The sequence below is a fragment of the Perca fluviatilis genome, chromosome 3 (genome assembly GCF_010015445.1).
Source record: "Perca fluviatilis chromosome 3, GENO_Pfluv_1.0, whole genome shotgun sequence".
NCBI classification, from domain to species: Eukaryota; Metazoa; Chordata; class Actinopteri; order Perciformes; family Percidae; genus Perca; species Perca fluviatilis.
This window is the reverse complement of record NC_053114.1, coordinates 28,450,425-28,470,653: the sequence shown is the minus strand read 5'-3', so window position 1 is coordinate 28,470,653 and position 20,229 is coordinate 28,450,425. Positions and strand designations below refer to the sequence as shown.

General features: G+C 41.8%; 4 protein-coding genes across 7 annotated transcripts; 3 read left to right on the top strand and 1 right to left on the bottom strand.

Annotated features, from left to right (window-relative positions):
* Window positions 1–1,010: 1,010 nt before the first annotated feature.
* Window positions 1,011–4,629, top strand: cenpn (centromere protein N). Its single transcript, XM_039794114.1, has 10 exons — window positions 1,011–1,333; window positions 1,475–1,520; window positions 1,618–1,677; window positions 1,985–2,058; window positions 2,196–2,369; window positions 2,476–2,577; window positions 3,199–3,253; window positions 3,405–3,514; window positions 3,694–3,817; window positions 4,212–4,629. Exons 1-10 carry the CDS (start codon window positions 1,163–1,165, stop codon window positions 4,331–4,333), a joined length of 1,038 nt encoding a protein of 345 aa, XP_039650048.1. The 5' UTR covers window positions 1,011–1,162; the 3' UTR covers window positions 4,334–4,629.
* A 1,246-nt stretch (window positions 4,630–5,875) lies between these two features.
* atmin (ATM interactor) lies at window positions 5,876–13,254 on the top strand. Its single transcript, XM_039794880.1, has 4 exons — window positions 5,876–6,233; window positions 8,791–8,916; window positions 9,069–9,268; window positions 9,374–13,254. Exons 1-4 carry the CDS (start codon window positions 6,003–6,005, stop codon window positions 11,151–11,153), a joined length of 2,337 nt encoding a protein of 778 aa, XP_039650814.1. The 5' UTR covers window positions 5,876–6,002; the 3' UTR covers window positions 11,154–13,254.
* Window positions 13,255–14,440: 1,186 nt separating this feature from the next.
* si:ch73-103b9.2 (uncharacterized protein LOC100150067 homolog) lies at window positions 14,441–18,651 on the bottom strand. Of its 4 annotated transcripts, none has more exons than XM_039794881.1 (3): window positions 18,521–18,651; window positions 16,396–16,620; window positions 14,441–15,272 (listed from the first exon to the last, which is right to left on the bottom strand). In XM_039794881.1, exons 2-3 carry the CDS (start codon window positions 16,585–16,587, stop codon window positions 14,502–14,504), a joined length of 963 nt encoding a protein of 320 aa, XP_039650815.1. In that variant the 5' UTR covers window positions 16,588–16,620; window positions 18,521–18,651; the 3' UTR covers window positions 14,441–14,501. The 4 variants fall into 4 exon arrangements, with proteins under 4 accessions (XP_039650815.1, XP_039650817.1, XP_039650816.1 ...); XM_039794883.1 differs by lacking the exon at window positions 18,521–18,651 and adding an exon at window positions 17,329–17,401; XM_039794882.1 differs by lacking the exon at window positions 18,521–18,651 and adding an exon at window positions 16,768–17,285.
* Window positions 17,454–19,532, top strand: LOC120555801 (protein phosphatase 1 regulatory subunit 3E). The gene has a single exon (XM_039794885.1). It carries the CDS (start codon window positions 17,756–17,758, stop codon window positions 18,677–18,679), a length of 924 nt encoding a protein of 307 aa, XP_039650819.1. The 5' UTR covers window positions 17,454–17,755; the 3' UTR covers window positions 18,680–19,532.
* Window positions 19,533–20,229: the final 697 nt, after the last annotated feature.

Here is a 20,229-nt window from a genome sequence, read left to right as displayed (position 1 = left end):
ATTGTTGCTTCTAGTGTTGCTGTGACAGTACAGTGTGTATGCTGTCTTTTTTTAGTTAACGATCAATGCCAGTGGTGAATGCCAGTGGTGGACATAAATGCTTGATTTGCATGATTCCAATTGATAATGTTGCTTTTGCATCTCAAAAGCATTTGAGATGATGGCCCTGCTGCACTGTTCCATACTGGTGGACAAAGGGCCCACTGTGACCTTAACTTACTTGACTAATTTTTTTTATTTTATTTTTTTTTTATAGTGACTGGACTGAAGTGGGATCTTAAACGATAGCAATTTTCTTTGAGAACCAGAGAAATGCTCATAGGAAATTGTTAACAATGGAAAACAGATTTGTGTATGTATCAGAACTTTTTTCTTCTTTCCCTCCCACTTATTCTCGCAATCCCTCACATTTGTCTCGTGACGCTTGGGACCTGACCCTAAGTTTGTTTGGGAACAGTTTCAGTTTGTTCACAAAACAGTTAAAAAATACAAGTACGATCAAGAAATAATGAACATATGTTAAATGGGACAACCTGGTAAGCTCCATTTAACTTAACTACCTAACTCTATATGAAATAGTTCAAACTAGCTCCACCTCAACCATCTAGCTACAGCAGTAAAACGCCGCCTATACATTGATGCATCAGTGTGAACAATATTTTGTCACAGAGAATATTTTACTACATTTTATTGTTGATGCTTTAATTTCATATACGGACTTCCGTACTTTTACTTAAGAAGAATTTGGAATGTCTTTTACTTGCAATTTATGATCCTTTATCGAATACCCCTGTGCATATATTGTAGATCATAATAGCAGAGAGTAGTATCTGGAGCATGGACTGTATATTATTAATAACTAATTAAATACAGTCTATGATCTGGAGCGACGGTACTAGAGTTACTACAATAGACAGTATATAGACACTATACCACTACCACTCCAACACAACAGAGGGAGCTAAAAGAAACGCGTAAGATTTCCTGGCGATATCTGATTGGTTGAATTGTTTGGTCTTTTGAAGGCGGTTTGTTTGGAATTGTTCTACTGCCAGAGACGGTTTAGAACAGAGGATCTTTACTACTGCCATCGTACAAACCAATACAACTATATAATACAGCTAGCTACGTATCATTAAAACTAGCTACTGTCCGAAGAAAAATGGATGAATCTACGAAACGCTTACTGCAGCGACTCATTAGACGGATACCGACTCAAATGCTAAGAACAACGCTGGACAAGTGGGGCCGTTTGACTGGGGGACAGCTGCACTCCATGGATTTTACTCAGTCAAAATGGGCGTTAACGGAAAAACTACTCGCCATTTGCGAGGTAAGCGGCTCTTTTTTTTCCTGAAATAGAAGTTGTTGTGTTAAATTTACAGTGTAAAAAAACAAACAAAAAACGGACAGCCTGACTAGCGTTGGTGTGTATTTCCTGTCTTTTTAAACCTCGCTTCTTACCTTTTTACAGGAAAATAAGTTTGCAGTTAAACACATCACAGAACTCGAGATGATATGTAAGTCGAGTGGAATTATTTTCTCATTTGACAACCTACCGTACCATGCCAATCCAATAATGCCTCTTGTGTCCCTTTTGGTGTCATTGTCTCTCAGATATCATTGACAATCCAAACCAAGGAATGTGGTATGCCTTCCAGCTCATGGACCCTGAAGGTATGTCAAAGCACTTTTACCATGGAGGACTGAAAGCCTGCAGCTTTTCATTCTAACGATTCACTACAGCTGCTTTTGGGATCAGGGCTTTCTTTCTGGTTGAACATTTTGGTAACTTTCAGTCCTGCGGGAGTCTCACCATGAGTTTTACAGTTATAAAGCAACATTTTTTCTCTCTGTATGGTCGTGTCACATATTCTTTATCGGTTTATGATTGTATCTGTATATGCTTATGGTGAAGATGAGTTTACTAATCAAGCCCGTATTGTTCCTTTAATATTTCGTTATCATTTTCTCTGTTTTCTAGATGATGCTCACTCTGTAGAGCTGACCCAGTTCAAGGAACAATTTAAATCTCACCTCAGAGAGCTCATAAGACATGTAAGCCAGATTTTCCTCCTCACACAAGTTACAAATATTGTTCATTTTATAGTTGTATCTTTTGAAAGACATTGTATTGGCTTCTTTGTGTTTAACATAGAGAATATTCAAAGTATGCTTTTCACATTGCATTCAAGGTGTCTGTCAAAATGAAGAAGCACACAGATGAAGCTGTATGGATTCGGATTGCATGGGGAGACACCTTCTCTCGGCCCAACCACATGAAACCAACATATGTTGTTCACTCTCTTCAAACCCCTTATGTCTTTGTGACCAGCCTGACTTCGAAGCAAAAGCCCCTGTTATCCCAGGTGAGGATTGAGTTTCATATTCAATCCATGACCTTGTTTGTGTTTGTTTTTGTTTTGTTTTTTTGTCTTTCCATCCCCCTTTTTAAGAGAGTGATGTACTTTGCAGGCCTTGGTTCTGTCCACCAGATATCAAGCTATCAAGGATGCTAACCTCAGTGGGCGGAAACTCACTGCCATTAGAGACCTGCTGATGAGGCAATATCACCAGGTAAGTCGTTTCTAACTACACGCACCATACATTGCTCTGTATGCCTTGTCTTCTCCACTTAAAGCCTGTTTTATGGTTCTGCTGAGGCTCCACGCAGAGCTTTCGCCGTAGCCTACGTAAGTGGCCTGAAGTTTATACTTGTGCGTCGATCTCTTTAAGACAGGGGTGTCAAACTCAACTTCACTAAGGGCCACACTGGAAAATAAGAATCACATCAAGGGCCAGACATGTTTACTTTATTGATATGCTTTTATTTAATCAAAAAAGTCAAGTATCTTTGACTTATTGCATGTGTCATATAGTCTTCTCACTTACAGTTTTTAAAGTCAGGAAAAAGTTCCTCAGCCATCATAGAAAAAAAAGTGCCCAAAACCGTAAAAAAAAAATGACAAAAACTAGGTGGGCCAATATGTATTGTGAACCTAAATTGATATGCAGGCCGGATCATAATCTGCAAGGGGCCGGATTAGGCCCGCGGGCCTTGAGTTTGACAAATGTGCTTTAAGAGAATAGCAGGACTGGCATGTGTGTATGCTCGTGGGGAGTGTGTGGCAGAGCTAGTGAGAGAGTGACGGTGATTATTTTTGGGTGGATTTTGATTTTTGTTTTGTTTGTTTCTAGGTGTTTCCCACCAGGTATCCCACCCCTCTTGCAGAAAATAATCCAGCTGTCTCAAGTATGTCAACGATCAAATCATTTGATCGAACCACACATACTCGCACATATTTTAACATGATTTGCTTTGCTGAATTTATTTGGTCTTTATGTGTACTTCTGGTAGAGTTCTGTATTGTGATGAATGTATTTGGCTTGCTATCTATTTACAGACCAACACATAGAAAGAGAACAAGCTGAGTCTGCAGCAAACCGACTTCAGGCAGCCTGTGAGGCCTTTGGTGGTGGGATGTTACCTCAGCTACAGTCTGCAGTTTACAAGGTATCCTGAGGCATGCTTGTGTTTTAAAATGCTGAGTTTCAGCGTTTCAGTTTTGATAGTTGGGTATCAAAGTAAAAAAACAACATGTGCATAACTTGTCTCACTATATCAGTTTAAAAAAAGGTCAATATCCGTTTGTCCTGCAATCATCAGAATTATGTTTTGTGTTCTTTCCTCAGCTGGAGACAAAATTCCGAGACCACAGCAACAAGACCATGACAGAGCGGGAGGAGCCCTTCAGATGTGTTGTCAAATTTGCAAGCACCAACCTCCTGGAGTCACTCAGACACTGTGCATCTTCAGGTACAAGCCACAGCCATGCATGTTTTTAAGAAAGAAATGAGACTGACTTGTAACAGTCTGGTATTTTGAATGTTTCATAATCCTGGCAATTCCATAAATGACCACAAGGGGACACACACACACACACACACACATACATACACATACACATACACATATATATTTATTTATTTTTCACTCACTCTAGAGGAATATCCCCACTCACTGTAATGCTTTTAAAACATTATATATTGTTAATATGTCATGGTCAGTGCATTTAAAGTTTTTTTTTTTTTTTAAACCCCTCTGTTGCTGAATTGTCATTTTAACAATGTCAACAAATTCATAAATAATTGAATTACTGTTTGTTTCTTAAGTCAGTTCAACTAATTTAATGTATTTTTATATTTTACAGGAATTGCCTCCACCCCTGTCACACCTCTGCTCTCCTCTATCCCCCTAAAAGGAAAGAATTATTTTGTTATCACAGACAATGGCCCAGGTCCCTCCTCACAAATGCGCCAACCACAGAAATGATGGGTGACAGGCACTTGATTTAAAAGTCCAGTGTGTAACCTGTTTAGTTATTCATTATCAAAAATCTGTGTTGCCTGTTCACAAACTTTTCATGGATATTTACCACCACCATCAATTCCAAGTATTCCTTTTGGCTTGAAATTTTACATTTGCACGAACTGGGGTAGACAATCCATATTACGATACGATAAACTAACAGGTGCTGCTAATGGGTATTGTAGCTTCCCGGCCCCGGCAAGTTTGAAGAAGGAAACATGGAGGACCACATGTATTCACAATCCAAATTTCAGGAAATTTCGCCCAGAAAAAGGATATTGAAAAGAGCAAGAGACCGACTTTTTGAAGCGTGAAAGCTACCGTAGCTGTAATACGTACTTTGAACTGCGTGGTGCGAGAGAGTTGATTGCGATATATGATCTCAACGCTAGATGGGAGAAATTCCTACACATTGGACCTTTTAAAGGATTCACAGTGTGGCCTGCCATGTCTAGTCCACCCATGGTTTGCCTTTACATTCTATCATCAATCTAATGTGTCTTTATGTGCTTACATTTTCAAATATGTCAGTTGGCAGTAGATAATTGTGATTTTATTATCTTTTGTTGGTGTTTAAGTGGCAGAATGTTACTACCGTGACATGTTTTGTACGTCCAAATCAAATATAAAAGCAGGATTTTTAATATTCTTGAAGGTTGTAACTTAATTTTATCCCACACACTAGTCATCATTAAATCTTTTTCTGTATTTTTCATCTGCTGTAGTGTTCCAAAAATGTGTTACGGAGTATTTGCTTGTGAAAGGTATGCTGGAAGTAAACTAGCTCCTCATAAGTGGGTATGTGCTGTCATTGTTCCATGGTTCATTTAAACTCTATGGTCTCTGCACAAACCATTTAAAGGATAGGTTCACATTTTATCAAATCACTCTTAAAACACTCACATGCCCACACATTCTGCGCTACATTTAAAGAGCTGCTCTAGGCTTCTCTTGAGAGAGAGAGAGAGAGAGAGAGAGAGAGAGAGATATATATATATATATATACACACACACACACACACACACACACACACACACACACACACACACACAGCGACGTGTTTGTAAACTGTCGTATTACAAACGCAGTGCGCACAATGGATCCAAATAAATGTATTTACAGGAAAGAATGTAATTGGAGAACATCCAACCGTATTTGCATTTCAGACTTTGGTCTCAGATTTGTTGGCACGTGTCTTATAATTTACTGTCCTCAAGCTAGCAGATTCCCAGTCTGGAATCCAGTTTCCTTTTCTATATCTAAATATGAATCCATTACTTTTTTCACGAGAGGATACATTTTAATCAATGTATTAAATATATACTTTAGTAATAAGAATGGCCTTTTCAGTTGCCATAGTTGCAATACACTATATATGGATGTAAATTGGGAGGCACTACAGGGGGTTTGTGTTGATGACCATCATCCATGGTGTTTTTAAAAAACGCACCACCGTTTTATTAAACGTGTTGCTGTCCACCGGAAGGGGAGGGGCTTCGCCTCAGTCTCAGTGAAAGGCATAGAAAGGTGGCGAAGCAGCCTTTCAGGCAAAGCTGAGGGAAGGAATGCCACTGTTTATTCAACGCTGCTGCTGGGGCTCTCTGCTGAACGCAAGACTGTCAACATAGAAACATGGCTGCCTCTACGACGAGCAAGGCGAATAACAGAGATAACGCTACTACAGACAGTCCGAAATGTCAGGTTGAGTCTCTGTCGCAGTCACGGGAAATAATAAAACCCAGCATCACGGAGCTGACTAAAGAAGTGAGGACGAACATCCTCTGCACCGTGGAAGGATGTGGGAAGATTCTCCCCAACACACCTGCATTGAACATGCATCTTGTTAAGTCACACAGAATAAAGGTAAACGTTTACTTAACCTGTTCAACGAGCATGTGCTTTAGGCGTTGACAATGCTAACTTGGCTAGTTAACTCATTAACGTGAAACCGCTGTCATGAAACTGGAAAACGCAAGTCATCCATAACAACTTGGTTTTAGCTAACGTAACACACAGTAACTGTTCGTGATGCTTAGCAAACACGACGTTAGGCAAAAGTCCACTTAGTTTTTGTGAGTAAACCTACGTGACGTAATTGACTTAGTAACAGAACGTTTGCTGTTAGCGAGCTAGCTAGCTACATTCTAACTAACATTAGCTACAACGTTACTTGTTATTATGTTACCAATTAACGTCAACGTTAATGATTTGGATCTAGCGTGATGTTTGATGTTTGCATTTTTCAATACAGCTTTACCAACACCCTAACTAACGTTAGTGGACTGTTTTGTAGTTGGGGAAAGGAATTTGTGAAGCATCTGATTTGACCGTGCTAGTGTGTGAATGGAATCTGTTTATTATTTTAAGGCCATGTTAATGGTAAGGTTTTTTTTTTTTTTTTTTTTGAACTACAACAGACATGATCTCTGATTGTCTGAGTCTAATCTACTAGCCTACTAATACTAAACAGTCAACAAAGTGGAGACAGCCATTAGCATTTGGACCAAAGTTTACTGTTGATCCTGGTTCTTATGTCCTCACTGGAGTGGCATGGGCTTTTCGTGGGGGAGGCAGTAATTCACTATTTCCCCTCCATGAATGAAGTCCTTTGCTGGGAAAGGCTGCCTTTTGTCCTGCAATAGACTAAGGTCTTTGTTTAGAATAGGTGAATGTGGGAATTTGAATTAGGTTAGAAGTAGTTAATGTGCCCCAGCTAGTGTTTAAAGGCCCAATCAGTGGTTCTGCCATATACATTTGAGGTACAACCAGGTATATTTGAAAGTTTGAGTCTGTTATTTAGTCAGTCATAATCTTTACACCAATGACTAAATATTACTGGTGTAAACGAACCCTTAAGAGCGACAGAAAACTTTGATAGTTGCTTTTCATGTTCATTAATCCTTGTACTTAAAGACGTGTCCGTGACGGCAGATTCCAGTCCTGTGTTCTGATATTTTATTGCTCAGCCACACTTGCATATTGTTCCTTTTTATTGGATGTAAAGAAAAGAGAGGGAGCAGCATGTTATTTTTTGAATCCACAGCTATGTATAACTGTCAACAGTATAACTGTTTGAAATGATGACAGTTCTTAAATACTGAAAAACTCACTCTGTATGCTTCCTCTGCATTATTCATGAAGTCCGACTACAAGAGTAAGGCAAGAAGTGGGGCACCATACCTGTTTTTATTAAGTCCTCTTTAACAGCGCCGTACCTCTACTGCATCATTGCACAGAAGTAATGTATTTGCTGATCACCCTCTACCTGTTTCTTCTCGGTCGTGAAGACAGATACGTTTCATTTGAATTTGTTCACTCAACCCAGTTCAGACTCCCTTTCATAAGTTTAATGTGACTGTTTTTATCTTGACTTTAGCTGTCTTTCTATCCATATCATTGACCTCTGCAGCAAGGAGAATCAGAGTTAGACTATTACTCCGGCTGTGGACTGACCCTGGTGTATCAAAGACGTGCTCCCTCATTTGGCCACAGCCAGCTACTGACTTATGACTAATAATGTATTGACATGACTCAGGCTTATCCCTACGGACACATGATGTAGCTGAAGCCACTTTCAAAAACATTCATTGTTAGCAAAGTGTCTGTTAATGCTAGCTCCTGATGATGAAGCAGAGGTAGCTGTTCTGCTTCCTCCAGTGTTGCAGCAGATGGAGGTGACCTTGACCACTGGAAGGCTGCAGTATTAATGACTGTTATGGACTGTGATGGTTTTGTCTGTTTTCCCCCGGGCAACATACATTCAGCGTAGGTGCTGGTTTCAGTATTAATATGATATCCATTGATTTTTATATACATTCAGCTGACAGCTGCTTTAGCAAGTCTGCCTAAAACAGGTTTATATCCCAAGTACTGCCAAGCTCCTTTTTTTTTTATCAGTTGAGTAAAGCAGAGCCTACTGTACATACATAAATGTGGTTTCTTGAAAAAGGTTATGTTTTCAATGCACATATCATATTTACCTACACTGACTAAGGAAAGCAAGGTAATTTACAACCATCCCTTTTGTTTTCTGCAGTTGTAATGATGCCTTTGAAATATGAATACAAATTGGTATAAAAAGACAACCTTTTTGTAGTTTACGGTGTAAAGTGTAGTAGACATTGAGTGCCTTTTACAGCAGTTACTGTAAGAATTGTAGAAGGTCAAGTAAAACCTCAGTTTATTAGCTATAATCTTAGTTGTCAGTAAACCTGTTAGATTGCTAACTTAAAAATGACTTGAAAGCACTACAGGCCTTTCTGTTGGTTGCTTGTATTTATGTTGATCAAGGAATTCGAGGTATTCTTCACAACACTCACTGTAAGCCATGCTGAGTAAGGGTCTGATATAAACATCCAAAATGCAAATATTCCTCTGCTTTGTCTTCTCTTTGTCCTTTCGCTGGCATTGTGACCCTCAGGATGGTATTGTCAATCCTACGGTCAGAAAGGACATGAAGGGCCCTCAGAAGCTTTACTGCTGTCCAATTGAAGGATGTCCCAGAGGGCCTAACAGACCGTTTTCTCAGTTCTCCCTGGTTAAACAAGTAAGCCTTTGCTCCAATTATCTCTAACCCTATCCATGGATTATTGAAAAGCCTACTTGTACCTAATAAAATCCTTAGATCTTTAACCCCTCCTGCAATGCTGAGACCAATTGTTACATATAATATTTGCTGTTTGATCTGTTTCATTGTAGCACTTCATGAAGATGCACGCAGAGAAGAAACACAAGTGCTTCAAGTGCAACAATGGCTACAGCACCGAGTGGGACCTAAAGAGGCACATAGAGGACTGTGGGAAGACCTACCACTGTACATGTGGCTGCCCCTACGCTAGCAGGGCTGCTCTACTCTCGCATATCTACAGGACAGGTCACGAGATTCCTACAGAACACAGGCATGTACCGGCATAGCCCAGAGTAATTTGTATTGAAACTTTGCTTTAGGTTTGGCTAAAGATTAATTTGGCTTTCGCTGTATCTGTTTTTGTTTCTTTTCTCAGAATTCCTCCGGTAAAAAAGCGAAAGATGGAGAAACTGAGTGGTTCTGAAAAGGTTAAGGCCAATGAGTCAACCTGTCAGATCATGCCTGCTAGTAAAGAGCTGACAGAGACTGCTCTCCCTTCTGATACAACTGTTCATATCCCAGACTCATTGAATCAGAACTCCAACCCCCGTAAGATCCTCCAGAAGTTGCTTCTACCAAAGCCCAAGATGGCTTTGGTCAGTGTTCCTGTGATGCAGCTGGCCCACCTGCCAGTCCTTCTTCCCTCTACAGAAAGCGGGGCTCTGAGGTCTGTAGTGCTGGCAGTAGACGGTCAAGGCTCTGTCCGCACCCTGCACCTCCTGCCACAAGCCATGGGAGCTGTGGTACCCCAACTTGATGCTAAGAGTTTGTGTTTCAAGGATAGCATGCCTACTTCCCGCTCTAGCCTGGGGCCCATCAACATTGGGGTGCAGGTCAGTCTGGACACTGCAGGCACCGATGACTCAGCCAGCCTGGCAGGGCAACGGGGAAGAAGCACCTCCACCAACATTCAGACGGACAAATCCTACTTGTCAGCAATGCTCACAGGAGTGGGGGTTGGGGAGGGGATGGGGTTGTGCTCTGTGGGTGAGTCCTCAGTGTCGTCCTGCTCCCAAACAGACATCAGCGTGAGTGCCCAAGTCCTCCTGCCAGTCAGTGTTGAAACCCAGACATTCTCCTCCCGGACCAAAGCCACATCCTCTATTGGTGCTCAGACAGACAGCCAGTGCATGAGTCATATTCCTTGCTCCACCTCATCTGTGCCCCCATACAAAACCAGGCAGACACAGACCTATTTTGCCGTGCCACAATTAGAGGAGAAGACTCAGGACCAGGCTATCCTGTGCTCTGACCTATTCGGCAGTGACTCCCTCAGTGTCTCCACTCAGACCGCTCTGGAGATAGATGATACCCTCACTGCTGCAGGAAGCAGTATGTATGAGGACTCCAAGTCAGCTGGTGGTATGTGTTTCGGGGTGCAGACTGATGAGTTCAATTCAAACAGCATGGCAGATAACCAGACTCAAACAATGACCTTGTTAAATGACCTAGAAAATATTCTGTCTGACAGCATGTCAGGCCACCAGGTGCTCACAGAGGCGTCTGCAGGCTGCGGCTCAGGTCTGGGATCTGTTCAGGAGCAACACAACGGCATTGACTTTGACTTTGAAGAGTTTCTCAACGCCGTGCACATTCAGACACAGACGGAGGAGAGTGAGCTGGGAGGGCTGGGTGGCGACACGCCGCTGGAGTCTCTGGACATCCAGACCCAGACGGACTTCCTCCTGATGGATGAACTGGACCAAAGTGAGGGACCAAGTCGAGTACAAGCCAGCGACCTGGAGCTATTTGATACTCAAACTCAGACAGACCTCAATTTTCTGCTGAACGCCGGAAGCCACATGCCCCTGAGCAGCATCCTACGACACTCGAGCTTTTCCATGAGCACCGAGTCTTCGGATACAGAAACGCAGACAGATCTCCCGACGTTCGCCACCGGTCTCTCTGCTCAGACTCCTGTGAGTCAGGGTGAGCATGCAAGGCTGCTGAACAGCACAGAGACGCAGACTGTGACCAGCCAGGCAGAAGGCCTGGGACACCTCTTCCTAACGAGCAATGAAACACAAACTGTCATGGATGACTTCTTGTCGGCAGACATGGCGTGGAATATGGAGTCTCATTTCAGCTCAGTGGAAACCCAGACGTGTGAGGAGCTCTGCGCTCTCTTTCAGCACTCTGAGAAACCCAACAGCTGAAGCCCCCTTAGTGAAGCTGCCTAAGCTTTTGCAGTACAGGTTTTATAATGGCTGCCAGTTCCTGTAAAAGGAATCGGTCTACGCTGTCCTCCAGCGGACCACAGTCTTGGCAGTAAGAAGTCTGCGAAAATGTCTTTTGAACATTCCAGTGGAGACATCATGTCCAGAGCCTTTCCAGGTATACTTTATATCCTGACCATCTCTGTTGCACTTTATTAGCTCAATGGGCATGATTTATCAGCTCTTGTGAGAGTTTACATATTTATTTGCACATAAAGTAACCTTGTTTGTGTCTTGTCTGAAATGCCAGTTTACTTTGTTGTTAAAACTTTGTTTTAGTGTATAACCACCGTGACTGGTTTTCACTGTTTGGTCTTACTATAAGTTTAAAAATGACTCAACATTTCATTAATGTTAGATCTGCACTTAAAAGGGATGACATGTTTAAATGTGCGTAGCTGTCGAGAAAAAGCTTATAAAATTGTTGTATGGCAGATATACTGCATGAAAACAATTTCATCTCCGCTGTACAGCAAGGACCATTGTGCATTTACAGTAGTTTACGTATATATGTTTGGAAAAGTGCATGAAGCCTTCACTTGGTCAGCAGCAAAGAAACATAAAATATCTCTTGCTGCGTCTAACGGCTGCCTCGTTGACGTTGCCTTGTCAGCAGCAGCAAGACCATAAACTCTGAACGACATCCTGCAAGCTTCATTTTACCCAAAAATAAAACCCCATAAAGCCTCAACAGTGAACAAGGCATTGCTCAAAGCCGTTAAGATGTATATCTCTGAAACATACCGTTACTCTACAGATGTGGCACAAGTAAAAATGAATTGTCTGTCTTGTCAGATGTTGCACACCTTTCATTGAAATGTGATTATGAAGTTTGATGTTGTCTGAACACTTTTTGTGTCTGGGATTCTATAGCTAAGCAGTGAGTTCAAGTCAGTAAGCAGACTAGGCTGTCATTGTCTTTGACTTATTCATTAGCTGGGTGTAAGTGTATGCAGTAGCACTACTCTGCTGAAGTGATCCAGTAATTTTACTGTACAGCAACACATAGTGGATTAGCACAGAGCTATTGTACATGTTCACCACCGGTTTTGACTGAAAGGAGTCCTGTTGAATTTCTTCCGATGTCACCGTTAACAGTCGGACACAGTAGGTTTATTTTGTATCTCTTCTCCAAGCAGCTAAACCTAATGTTTTGATTTCATTTTACTGGTGGACTGAGTTACCTCATAAAGCACAGGCACCACACGCAGACTGTGCTCCACTTAGGAACCCAGAGCTATAGGCCTCGATTAGTTGTTCATTTTGTTACGTTGGTGCCTTAACCCAAGTATTACCTTTTGTTAGTTCTGTTACAATTTGCTGCTTTTAAAATAATTATTTATCAGAATTACACGGGAATTTGTTTTGGAAAATGAACAAGCACTGAAAATGTGTCCTAATCCTTTCAGTCTTTGCATGTTTACTCCATTCTGTATCGGTTTGCATGAAATAGTGGAACGTCCCTAATCGTACTCCATAGTTTCTATGGAAAGATTTATGTTCTGTCACATGAAAAATAATGCTATGCAGCATTTTTTGAAGAGAATTAGTTTGATGCCCTCTCACTATTTTTATTGACAGGGTGGTTCATGCTGTTACAGTTTATAGATTGTACAGAACATGACACTGTGCCCAAGTATAACATGCTCTATTTTTTTGCACCATTTCCAAAATGTCCCTGTGTTTACAAGGATTTTGACTTTGAACTTCAAAATGTCTTATATTGAGATCAGTACTTTTAGTTTGTGGTTCTTGAATTCTTGAAGTGCAGCAGTATTGCTTCTCCCTGCTGGTTTAGTGGCACAGGGAAATTCCTTGCTTTAAAGAGAACTATGTGTTGAAGCCTTGTCAGTCCTAAGTGTCAGTTACAGTGCTTTATTTTCTCTCTGTAGGGAATGCATGCAGATAATTTCCCAGCACAAAATATTTGTATTAGCAGAATTTGAGTTTCTGTTGCCTATATGTGTAGAGTTAATGGTTGCCTTGATTAATTGTTGAAGCTACACTACAAGATGTTCATAATAAACTGCTGGAATGTGTATATTGTGCTCCTTGTCACTTATTATAAAACAAAAGTGGAAGAAAAAAAAAACATTGCGGTCAACCAATACAAACTTAAACAAAGTGTGTGTAACCACAATCTGTGTCTAAAAAGTACAAATACTCAGTCGGCTTGCTCCTTTAATACAGCTCTCTGTTCACCATAGTGGAATATACGGCACCCATGTATTGGTTCTTCAATGTGCAATACATTTTGTTCCCCTGTACTTAACAGAGCTGAGTTAAAGGAGATTTGGTCGTGAATACCCATTTTTGTACTTTTTTTTTAATTTATTTTTTTTATTATAGAACAATGTAAAACTGTATGTGTCTTTCACCTTGATACTGTTACGTCTAACCCAATATAGACATGCTGAATCCTGGCTTGTGCTGGATATAGCACCTCTTCACAAATTGGTTTTAAGTAACAATTTAATTTGACATGCACATTTATGTACGACAAACGTTTTGTCTTGTGATTATACAAAAATCCCAGTAAGTGGATTATTTTTTATTTTACAGGGCAACTAAACGACAAAGAGGTAGTATAATAAAGCAAAGTAACAAAGATCATCCCAGTTGTAAATAACGTTGCAGTGATTGACTGGCCTTTAGAGACCAACACGACATACAGAGTGATGAGGGATCTCAGCATAAGGCTGCACTGGTAACCCTTGCATATTGCACTGACTGACATCACTGACTGATAGAAAACTAAAGTTGTATATAATTAAATTTGACAGAGCAGATGCAGTTTGGCAACGGTTTATATCATCACGTATAGTCACAGGCTACAGTGCAACACTTGGGTTCTAACGGAGTTGTAGCTTTTTGCTGAGGTTTACATAGTAGAAAGTGTGAGGCAGGCGCACTGCTATGCTTCTTATGAGGTAGTTGCACCGTTGCTAGGTAACTAGAACAGCTGAAAAAGCACTTGTGGGAACTGGTTGGAACCAAATAAAGGCCCACGACATAAAGAGCCTCAATGCTCTGTTCCCCTGACTGCTATTTTTATGGTTAGCATATTCTGAAGTGTTATGACAGACTGAACTGAGTGAACACTAAACTAAATGAATTAACTGCAATGAGTTACTTTTATGTATCATACCTTGGTTTGTTCTATAAACTAACTATTTTGATGGAAACATTGTATGATGTGGGAAGGCTAAGGCACACACAATACAAAATAAGATAAAGCACGTTTTTACTTGGTAGAAGAAGAAGAGATTTTAAGATGACACTAGCATACTACATACACACAGTCTTGCTGGGGTGCGTATGGGCTTGTGCACCTGCTGCAGTGTTGGAGTGGAGGGCCTGTGTGAGGCTCTTGCCCGTTGAGTAGCTAGCGCGGTGCAATGTGTCAGGTTTGGAAGACATCGGTACTTGATACCTCTTGGGGATAGAAACATGCACAGCAGAGAACAAGTGGAGGTTATGCTGACATGCCCGGTACTTGGAGGTCAGGGCCGCAGAGTACGTGGGAAGCTCTGGGTTAGCAATAGGGTCCACTCTTGTTCCTCTCGTCCCGCTCTTCTTATCAAACATGAAACCATTTTCCTCTATGGGTTCTCCTCCTGGAGCCGTCTTGCCACTGCAGAGCTGGATGACTTTTTGAGGACTCAGGTGTGGTGATTTAATTGGTGGTAAAAATGTGAAGTTTTTAATGGGAACCACTGTATTATTAGGCCTATGCCTGTGTTTCTCGGGCTTAGTGGGCCTGTTCTCCGAGTATTTTGAAGGGAGATGCTGAGGCTGCAAAGAGGTCTCTCTGAGCATCCCTTCCTCCCCTATCTTTTCTTTGAAGCGATTTGATGTGGTTTTCTGCATTGCATTGAGGACAGGCACATGAGACTCACAGAGGTGCTGTCCAATGCTGGCTGAGCTGTCTGCCTCAGGGATCGTTGGGTCAACAGACAAGGAGGTTGGGTTGTCAGCCTCCTTATGCATTGGTTTGCTGTACCTCTTCTGAGTCAAAAGTATGCAGCTCAGTGGAGCAACTCTGGCCCAACCATGAACCTGTTTTTAAATTAAATATAATGTTGCATGTTAAAACAACTTAAATATAAACTGAAAATGCATCAAGTTAGTAAGGTGGTGGAAATTATGATGATACTGGTATGTGAAGCTACATCCACACTAATACATTTCCTTTTTTTAACGGCCTTTTGAACCAAAAACAATCTTCGATCCACACAAGCGTTTAGGCTCTGTATCAGTAATGATATCCGTCAATATTGACCTAATCTGGATCAATGGAAGTACATTTCCAGAATAACTTGCATGGACGCCTGGTTAATCGTAGCGTGCAAATGCAAATGAAGGGCGGGTTTTGCCTACAACTGCAGTTGGATCATAACGCCATAGTCCATATTAACTCATGGTGTAACCGTCCTTATTCCACAGCGCTGTGGGGATAGGTCTGGCAATGCAAGACTTATTAACCTAACAAGTCTGACAACACATATCATATGACCATTCGCATACACTGGGCACGCGCATGCCGGTGTAAACAGGAAGCAGATTGTCTAATTTTACAGAAAGAACAACAATGGCGAAAAGTAGGACCAGGGATTTATTTGCTTGGATCGACGACGAGGTGGAACTGATGCTGAAAAAGGTATGTAAGCCCACCTAACGTTAAGATTGACTGATGTATGTCGTCGTTTCCAAAGATCTCAGTTTCTGCCAGTCTAGACTACAAAGCAACCCCGGAGTTTTCAAACTTTAATGGGGTTAGCAGTATTTCCAAATGTCCCCATTTTAGGAGGTCAGAAACGCCGGATTAGCATGGAAGCAAGGAGTAAACATAGCAATATATAATGTTTTAAACTAAATGTATTAGTGAGGATGTAGCCTGAGACGGAGTAATAATGATACCAATATCAGAAAAACATAGCCTACTATATACACAGTATTATATCAGGGGTTATATCAACACGTAGGAATATGATCAATAAGAAATTGAAGCAGGTACTATTTTATACATTTGTTCTTCTCATTAGAAAATAATTTGGCCACTCCAAACTGTGATAGAAGACACAGAATCAACGTGTGCTGTTGGTACAACAGTACAACAATCAGATAAAGGCAGGCAGTAAAAAAAAAAAGGTTTGCAGTAAGAAGATTTTCATTCACTTACAGCTTCTTCCCAACCAGGGTAACAATGATACTCATATGGCTCATGTTCTTTCATGAAGTCCTCCTCACTAATATCTAGAAGTGAATCGACATGTCTCCTTTCTTTTGTCTGATCCCCAGCTGCGTACTCCTGTGTTGGAAGCTCCTCTGATCCCTCCACAGTTGTGTGATCCACTTCTTTTAAGGTCGCCATTATGTAGTTAACTCATGTGTTTCATGATGATATCTAGAGGGAAAACAAACAGAACATACAAAAAAATAAATAGCCTGTAAAAGATAGCCGGCCTGTTGTTGAGTTCTCTAAGTCAAGTTACACAAAACAGTTTGGTTTTGTTAGAAACCTTGAAAACTGACGTCACCAGACTTCACTCACTAAAAGGAAGAAGAAATTTGGGATCCTGTCGCATTTTAAATGGGTTTGAATCCCTATTCCCATATCAGAAAACACCATTCACATACAACGGCTGCTATCTATCGTGGTGAGTTGTCTTTGTGGTCGACAGAGTTCATTAGAGAATGCCTTTAGAGAGACGAGCTGCAACGCCGTCGTCATAGCAACTCGTAGAGGCTGCACAGGGAAGATGTGACGTAGAGAAAAGGGGAAGGAGTGAATGCGCTGCTGCTCCCAGATGAATTATTACATCTCTGTTATGCAATAAACACGGTAGGCTACCCTCCCGGTAATCAGGTGGTTCACGAAGCAGTAGAATAGAATACAATAAAACAGAATAGAATAGTGACTTTTGATTGGAAATTGTTGGTATGAATATTAAGCCTAACTGTCTTGATACATCACAGAAAACTCAATTAAATGTGTTTATTTCATTTCTGTGGGTCTATCGGGGTCATCACCCCGATAGAAAATAAACAGAAAATAAATACACGGTGGCATTATTAATGCCACAGTGTAAAAAGGGGAAGTTAACCGTGTTACCACTTGTGAAGCAGGAAACCATTTTGGTTAGTTGCGACGTTCAGTTCTGCACGTATGCTACAGACGTCAAACTCTGCTCCACGCAATTCACGTCAGCTGTGAGAGGACATGTTCATCACACGAAAATGGAAACGAGCCATGGTCGCTGCTAAGAGGAAAGTCATATGCCTATTCTCTTTATTATTATTATTTTTGTAGCAGACAATGGCATATATAATATTCACACGGCGGGATTTAAAGTGACTGATCTGCAGAAGGAAACGGCTTGGTTTATTGGTCCAGAGCTGCACAGTGTCAACCTCTGACGCAGCCGGAGCACCTATCCGCGGGGGGGGGGACAGTGACACCTGACGGCTCCATCTCTCGACACGCCGGTCTTTCCCATCACGACCGCTTCGGCTCTGCAGTGCAGGAACTGCTGCGTTTTATGGAAGCGGAGTCTGTGCATCCTGTCGTGATCATGCTGCCCCCAAAGAGTTGCCTGCCGAGGAACTACAGCTGCATAGCCGGACTGTTCGGAAGCCTGGCAGAGGCAAACCCGCGGCTTGAAGATGGGGATGATTTGGATATGATCAACGGTACTTGTGAAACCACCGAGAGCCCAGTTGTGGAAGAGAGACCACGGGGCAGAGAGGTCTCCCTGAAGCCTTCACAGAGTCCAAATCTGCGTCGGAGGTGCAAGTCGCTGCCCACACCCACAGAGAGAGCAAAGTTAGAGATCGCCCGCAGAAGAAGCCCGACCAGTCAGAAAACGGTCCGGTTCGCCGACTCACTGGGCCTGGAGCTCATTTCCGTGAAGCACTTCGATGATACAGATGAGCCACAAGTGCCGGAGCGCATATTGGCCAAACTAGCCAAAGGACCCGTCCACCTTAATCATTTGAACACAAAGTTCCCCCGTGTTCCTGCGCAGTCTACGTTCATGGAGTTGCTGTTCACCAACCCAGGCACACTACCCGGCTTTGAGCAGAAAGTGAGGGAGGTGAAAGTCATGTTAGAGTCCGTTGAGGTAGATGAATTCAGCCTCTCCGGGTTTGTGCGCGTGTTGAATCTGGCTTTCGAAAAGAGCGTCTCTTTGCGTTATTCTCTTAACAACTGGATTACATGCATGGACAGCCTGGCGTCCTATGTTCCCGACTCAAGCGAGGGTGACACTGATAAGTTCTGTTTCAAGATAGTCATGCCTACTTACCTCGACAACGGAGGCACATTTCAGTTTGCAATTAAATACTGTGTCGGCGGGCAAGAGTTCTGGGACAATAATAATGGGAACAACTACAAAGTGCGGCGTAACCGGTTCAAGATGTCCCCACCCCGGGAATGGGAGAATGGATGGATTCACTTTATCTGAGCTTTGTCTGCAGTGACACATTGCGTGCGTAATTTGTGCGTAACTGATCCCCGGGTACTTTAAGTTTGACTGTTGCTTGTTAAAGATTATTTTTTTCTTTCCCCTGCCATTGACAGCTATACACACATGCTCTGACTCTGACAACAATTTCCAAAATGATTCAAACAGGCTATTTGCCCCGCTGTGGTAACAGATTGATTGGTGAAGACTCGGAAGGGATTCTGTTAGAACATTTGCCTTTACGTCAGGGCTCTGTACAGCTTGGTGCCCTTTGGGGGGCAATGTCACGTTATGTAATGTAGAAACACGTGCCACGGAAAACGTGCACACAATGCCGACTTGAGGCATCACGGCTCCTCTCAGGGGATGCTGTAAAATGGTTTGGTGGCACGGAGATGTTTAAATTATCTGTTTGTTTTGCATGCGTGCAAAAATATCGGCTGGATGGGAAGCAGAAAGCATCACATCTTGGCTGATATGGATGCCAAGCGAACCTAGTAGCATACTCTGGTTGTCTCCTGCAGGCTGGGAGAGACATACACACACTGACTTACTGAGTTGACAGACCGAAATATGTGGCAGGTTATTATGTTAAAAAAAGAGTTGTCTAATTTCCCACTGTCATGCCATTGAAAAATGCCTTATTTTAAGCCATGATGTTGGAATTAGATTAAATGCATTCAATGGTTATCATCTTCACTGGGAATTAGTGTCCATATACCTGTTGGCTTTCAATCCAGGGACATACTCATAAAATATTCAACATCCATTCTTTTGCTGAATTAATGTCAAAAATGTTATGGTTTTGCCCAAAAAAAAAAAAAAATCAGGGGTCTAACCAAAGTTCAAAGACGATTAAAAAGTTTTCATTAGGAGAAAAACAAATCATTTAAAGGTCCTATGACATGGTGCTCTTTGGATGCTTTTATATAGACCTTAGTGGTCCCCTAATACTATATCTGAAGTCTCTCTCCCGAAATTCAGCCTTGGTGCAGAATTACAGCCACTAGAGCCAGTCCCACAATGAGCTTTCCTTAGTATGTGCCATTTCTGTGTCTGTAGCTATTGAGGAGGAGAGAGGGGGGGCAAGGTGGAGAGGGGTGTGGCCCCCCTTATGACCTCATAAGGAGAAAGATTCCAGATCGGCCCATCTGAGCTTTCATTTTCTCAAAGGCAGAGCAGGATACCCAGGGCTCGGTTTACACCTATCGCCATTTCTAGAACCTGGGGGACCATAGGCAGGCTGGGGGAACGCATATTTATGTTAAAAAACCTCATAAAGTGAAATTGTCATGCCATGGGACCTTTAAGTATAATGGCATCATGCATATTTCATCAAATCATAAAGGCTGTATTTATAAAGAATGGTAATACTGTACTAGGGATAACAATGAACCCCTTGAGCAGGGTTGCTGTCCCACCAAGGACAATACATTTAGTAGCAATGTTTGCCAAGTTAAATTTACCTCAAATTACTTGCAGACCTTTTCTCTTCTTCTTCAGGTTGATCGTTGTAAAACAGATCTTATTTTCACAGTAATTATTTTCTA

What these genes read in the sequence shown, in the direction of transcription:
- cenpn (XM_039794114.1), top strand. Translation starts at nt 1,163, where the DNA reads ATGGATGAATCTACGAAACGCTTACTGCAGCGACTCATTAGACGGATA. An exon ending in CCAGCTCATGGACCCTGAAG is followed by an intron (nt 1,678 to 1,984) that starts GTATGTCAAAGC and finishes TCTGTTTTCTAG; the next exon opens with ATGATGCTCACTCTGTAGAG. An exon ending in TACAGTCTGCAGTTTACAAG is followed by an intron (nt 3,515 to 3,693) that starts GTATCCTGAGGC and finishes TTCTTTCCTCAG; the next exon opens with CTGGAGACAAAATTCCGAGA.
- atmin (XM_039794880.1), top strand. Translation starts at nt 6,003, where the DNA reads ATGGCTGCCTCTACGACGAGCAAGGCGAATAACAGAGATAACGCTACT. An exon ending in TTAAGTCACACAGAATAAAG is followed by an intron (nt 6,234 to 8,790) that starts GTAAACGTTTAC and finishes TGTGACCCTCAG; the next exon opens with GATGGTATTGTCAATCCTAC. An exon ending in GAGATTCCTACAGAACACAG is followed by an intron (nt 9,269 to 9,373) that starts GCATGTACCGGC and finishes TTCTTTTCTCAG; the next exon opens with AATTCCTCCGGTAAAAAAGC.
- si:ch73-103b9.2 (XM_039794881.1), bottom strand. Translation starts at nt 16,587, where the DNA reads ATGGCGACCTTAAAAGAAGTGGATCACACAACTGTGGAGGGATCAGAG. An exon ending in ACCCTGGTTGGGAAGAAGCT is followed by an intron (nt 15,273 to 16,395) that starts GTAAGTGAATGA and finishes ATTTAAAAACAG; the next exon opens with GTTCATGGTTGGGCCAGAGT.
- LOC120555801 (XM_039794885.1), top strand. Translation starts at nt 17,756, where the DNA reads ATGGAAGCGGAGTCTGTGCATCCTGTCGTGATCATGCTGCCCCCAAAG.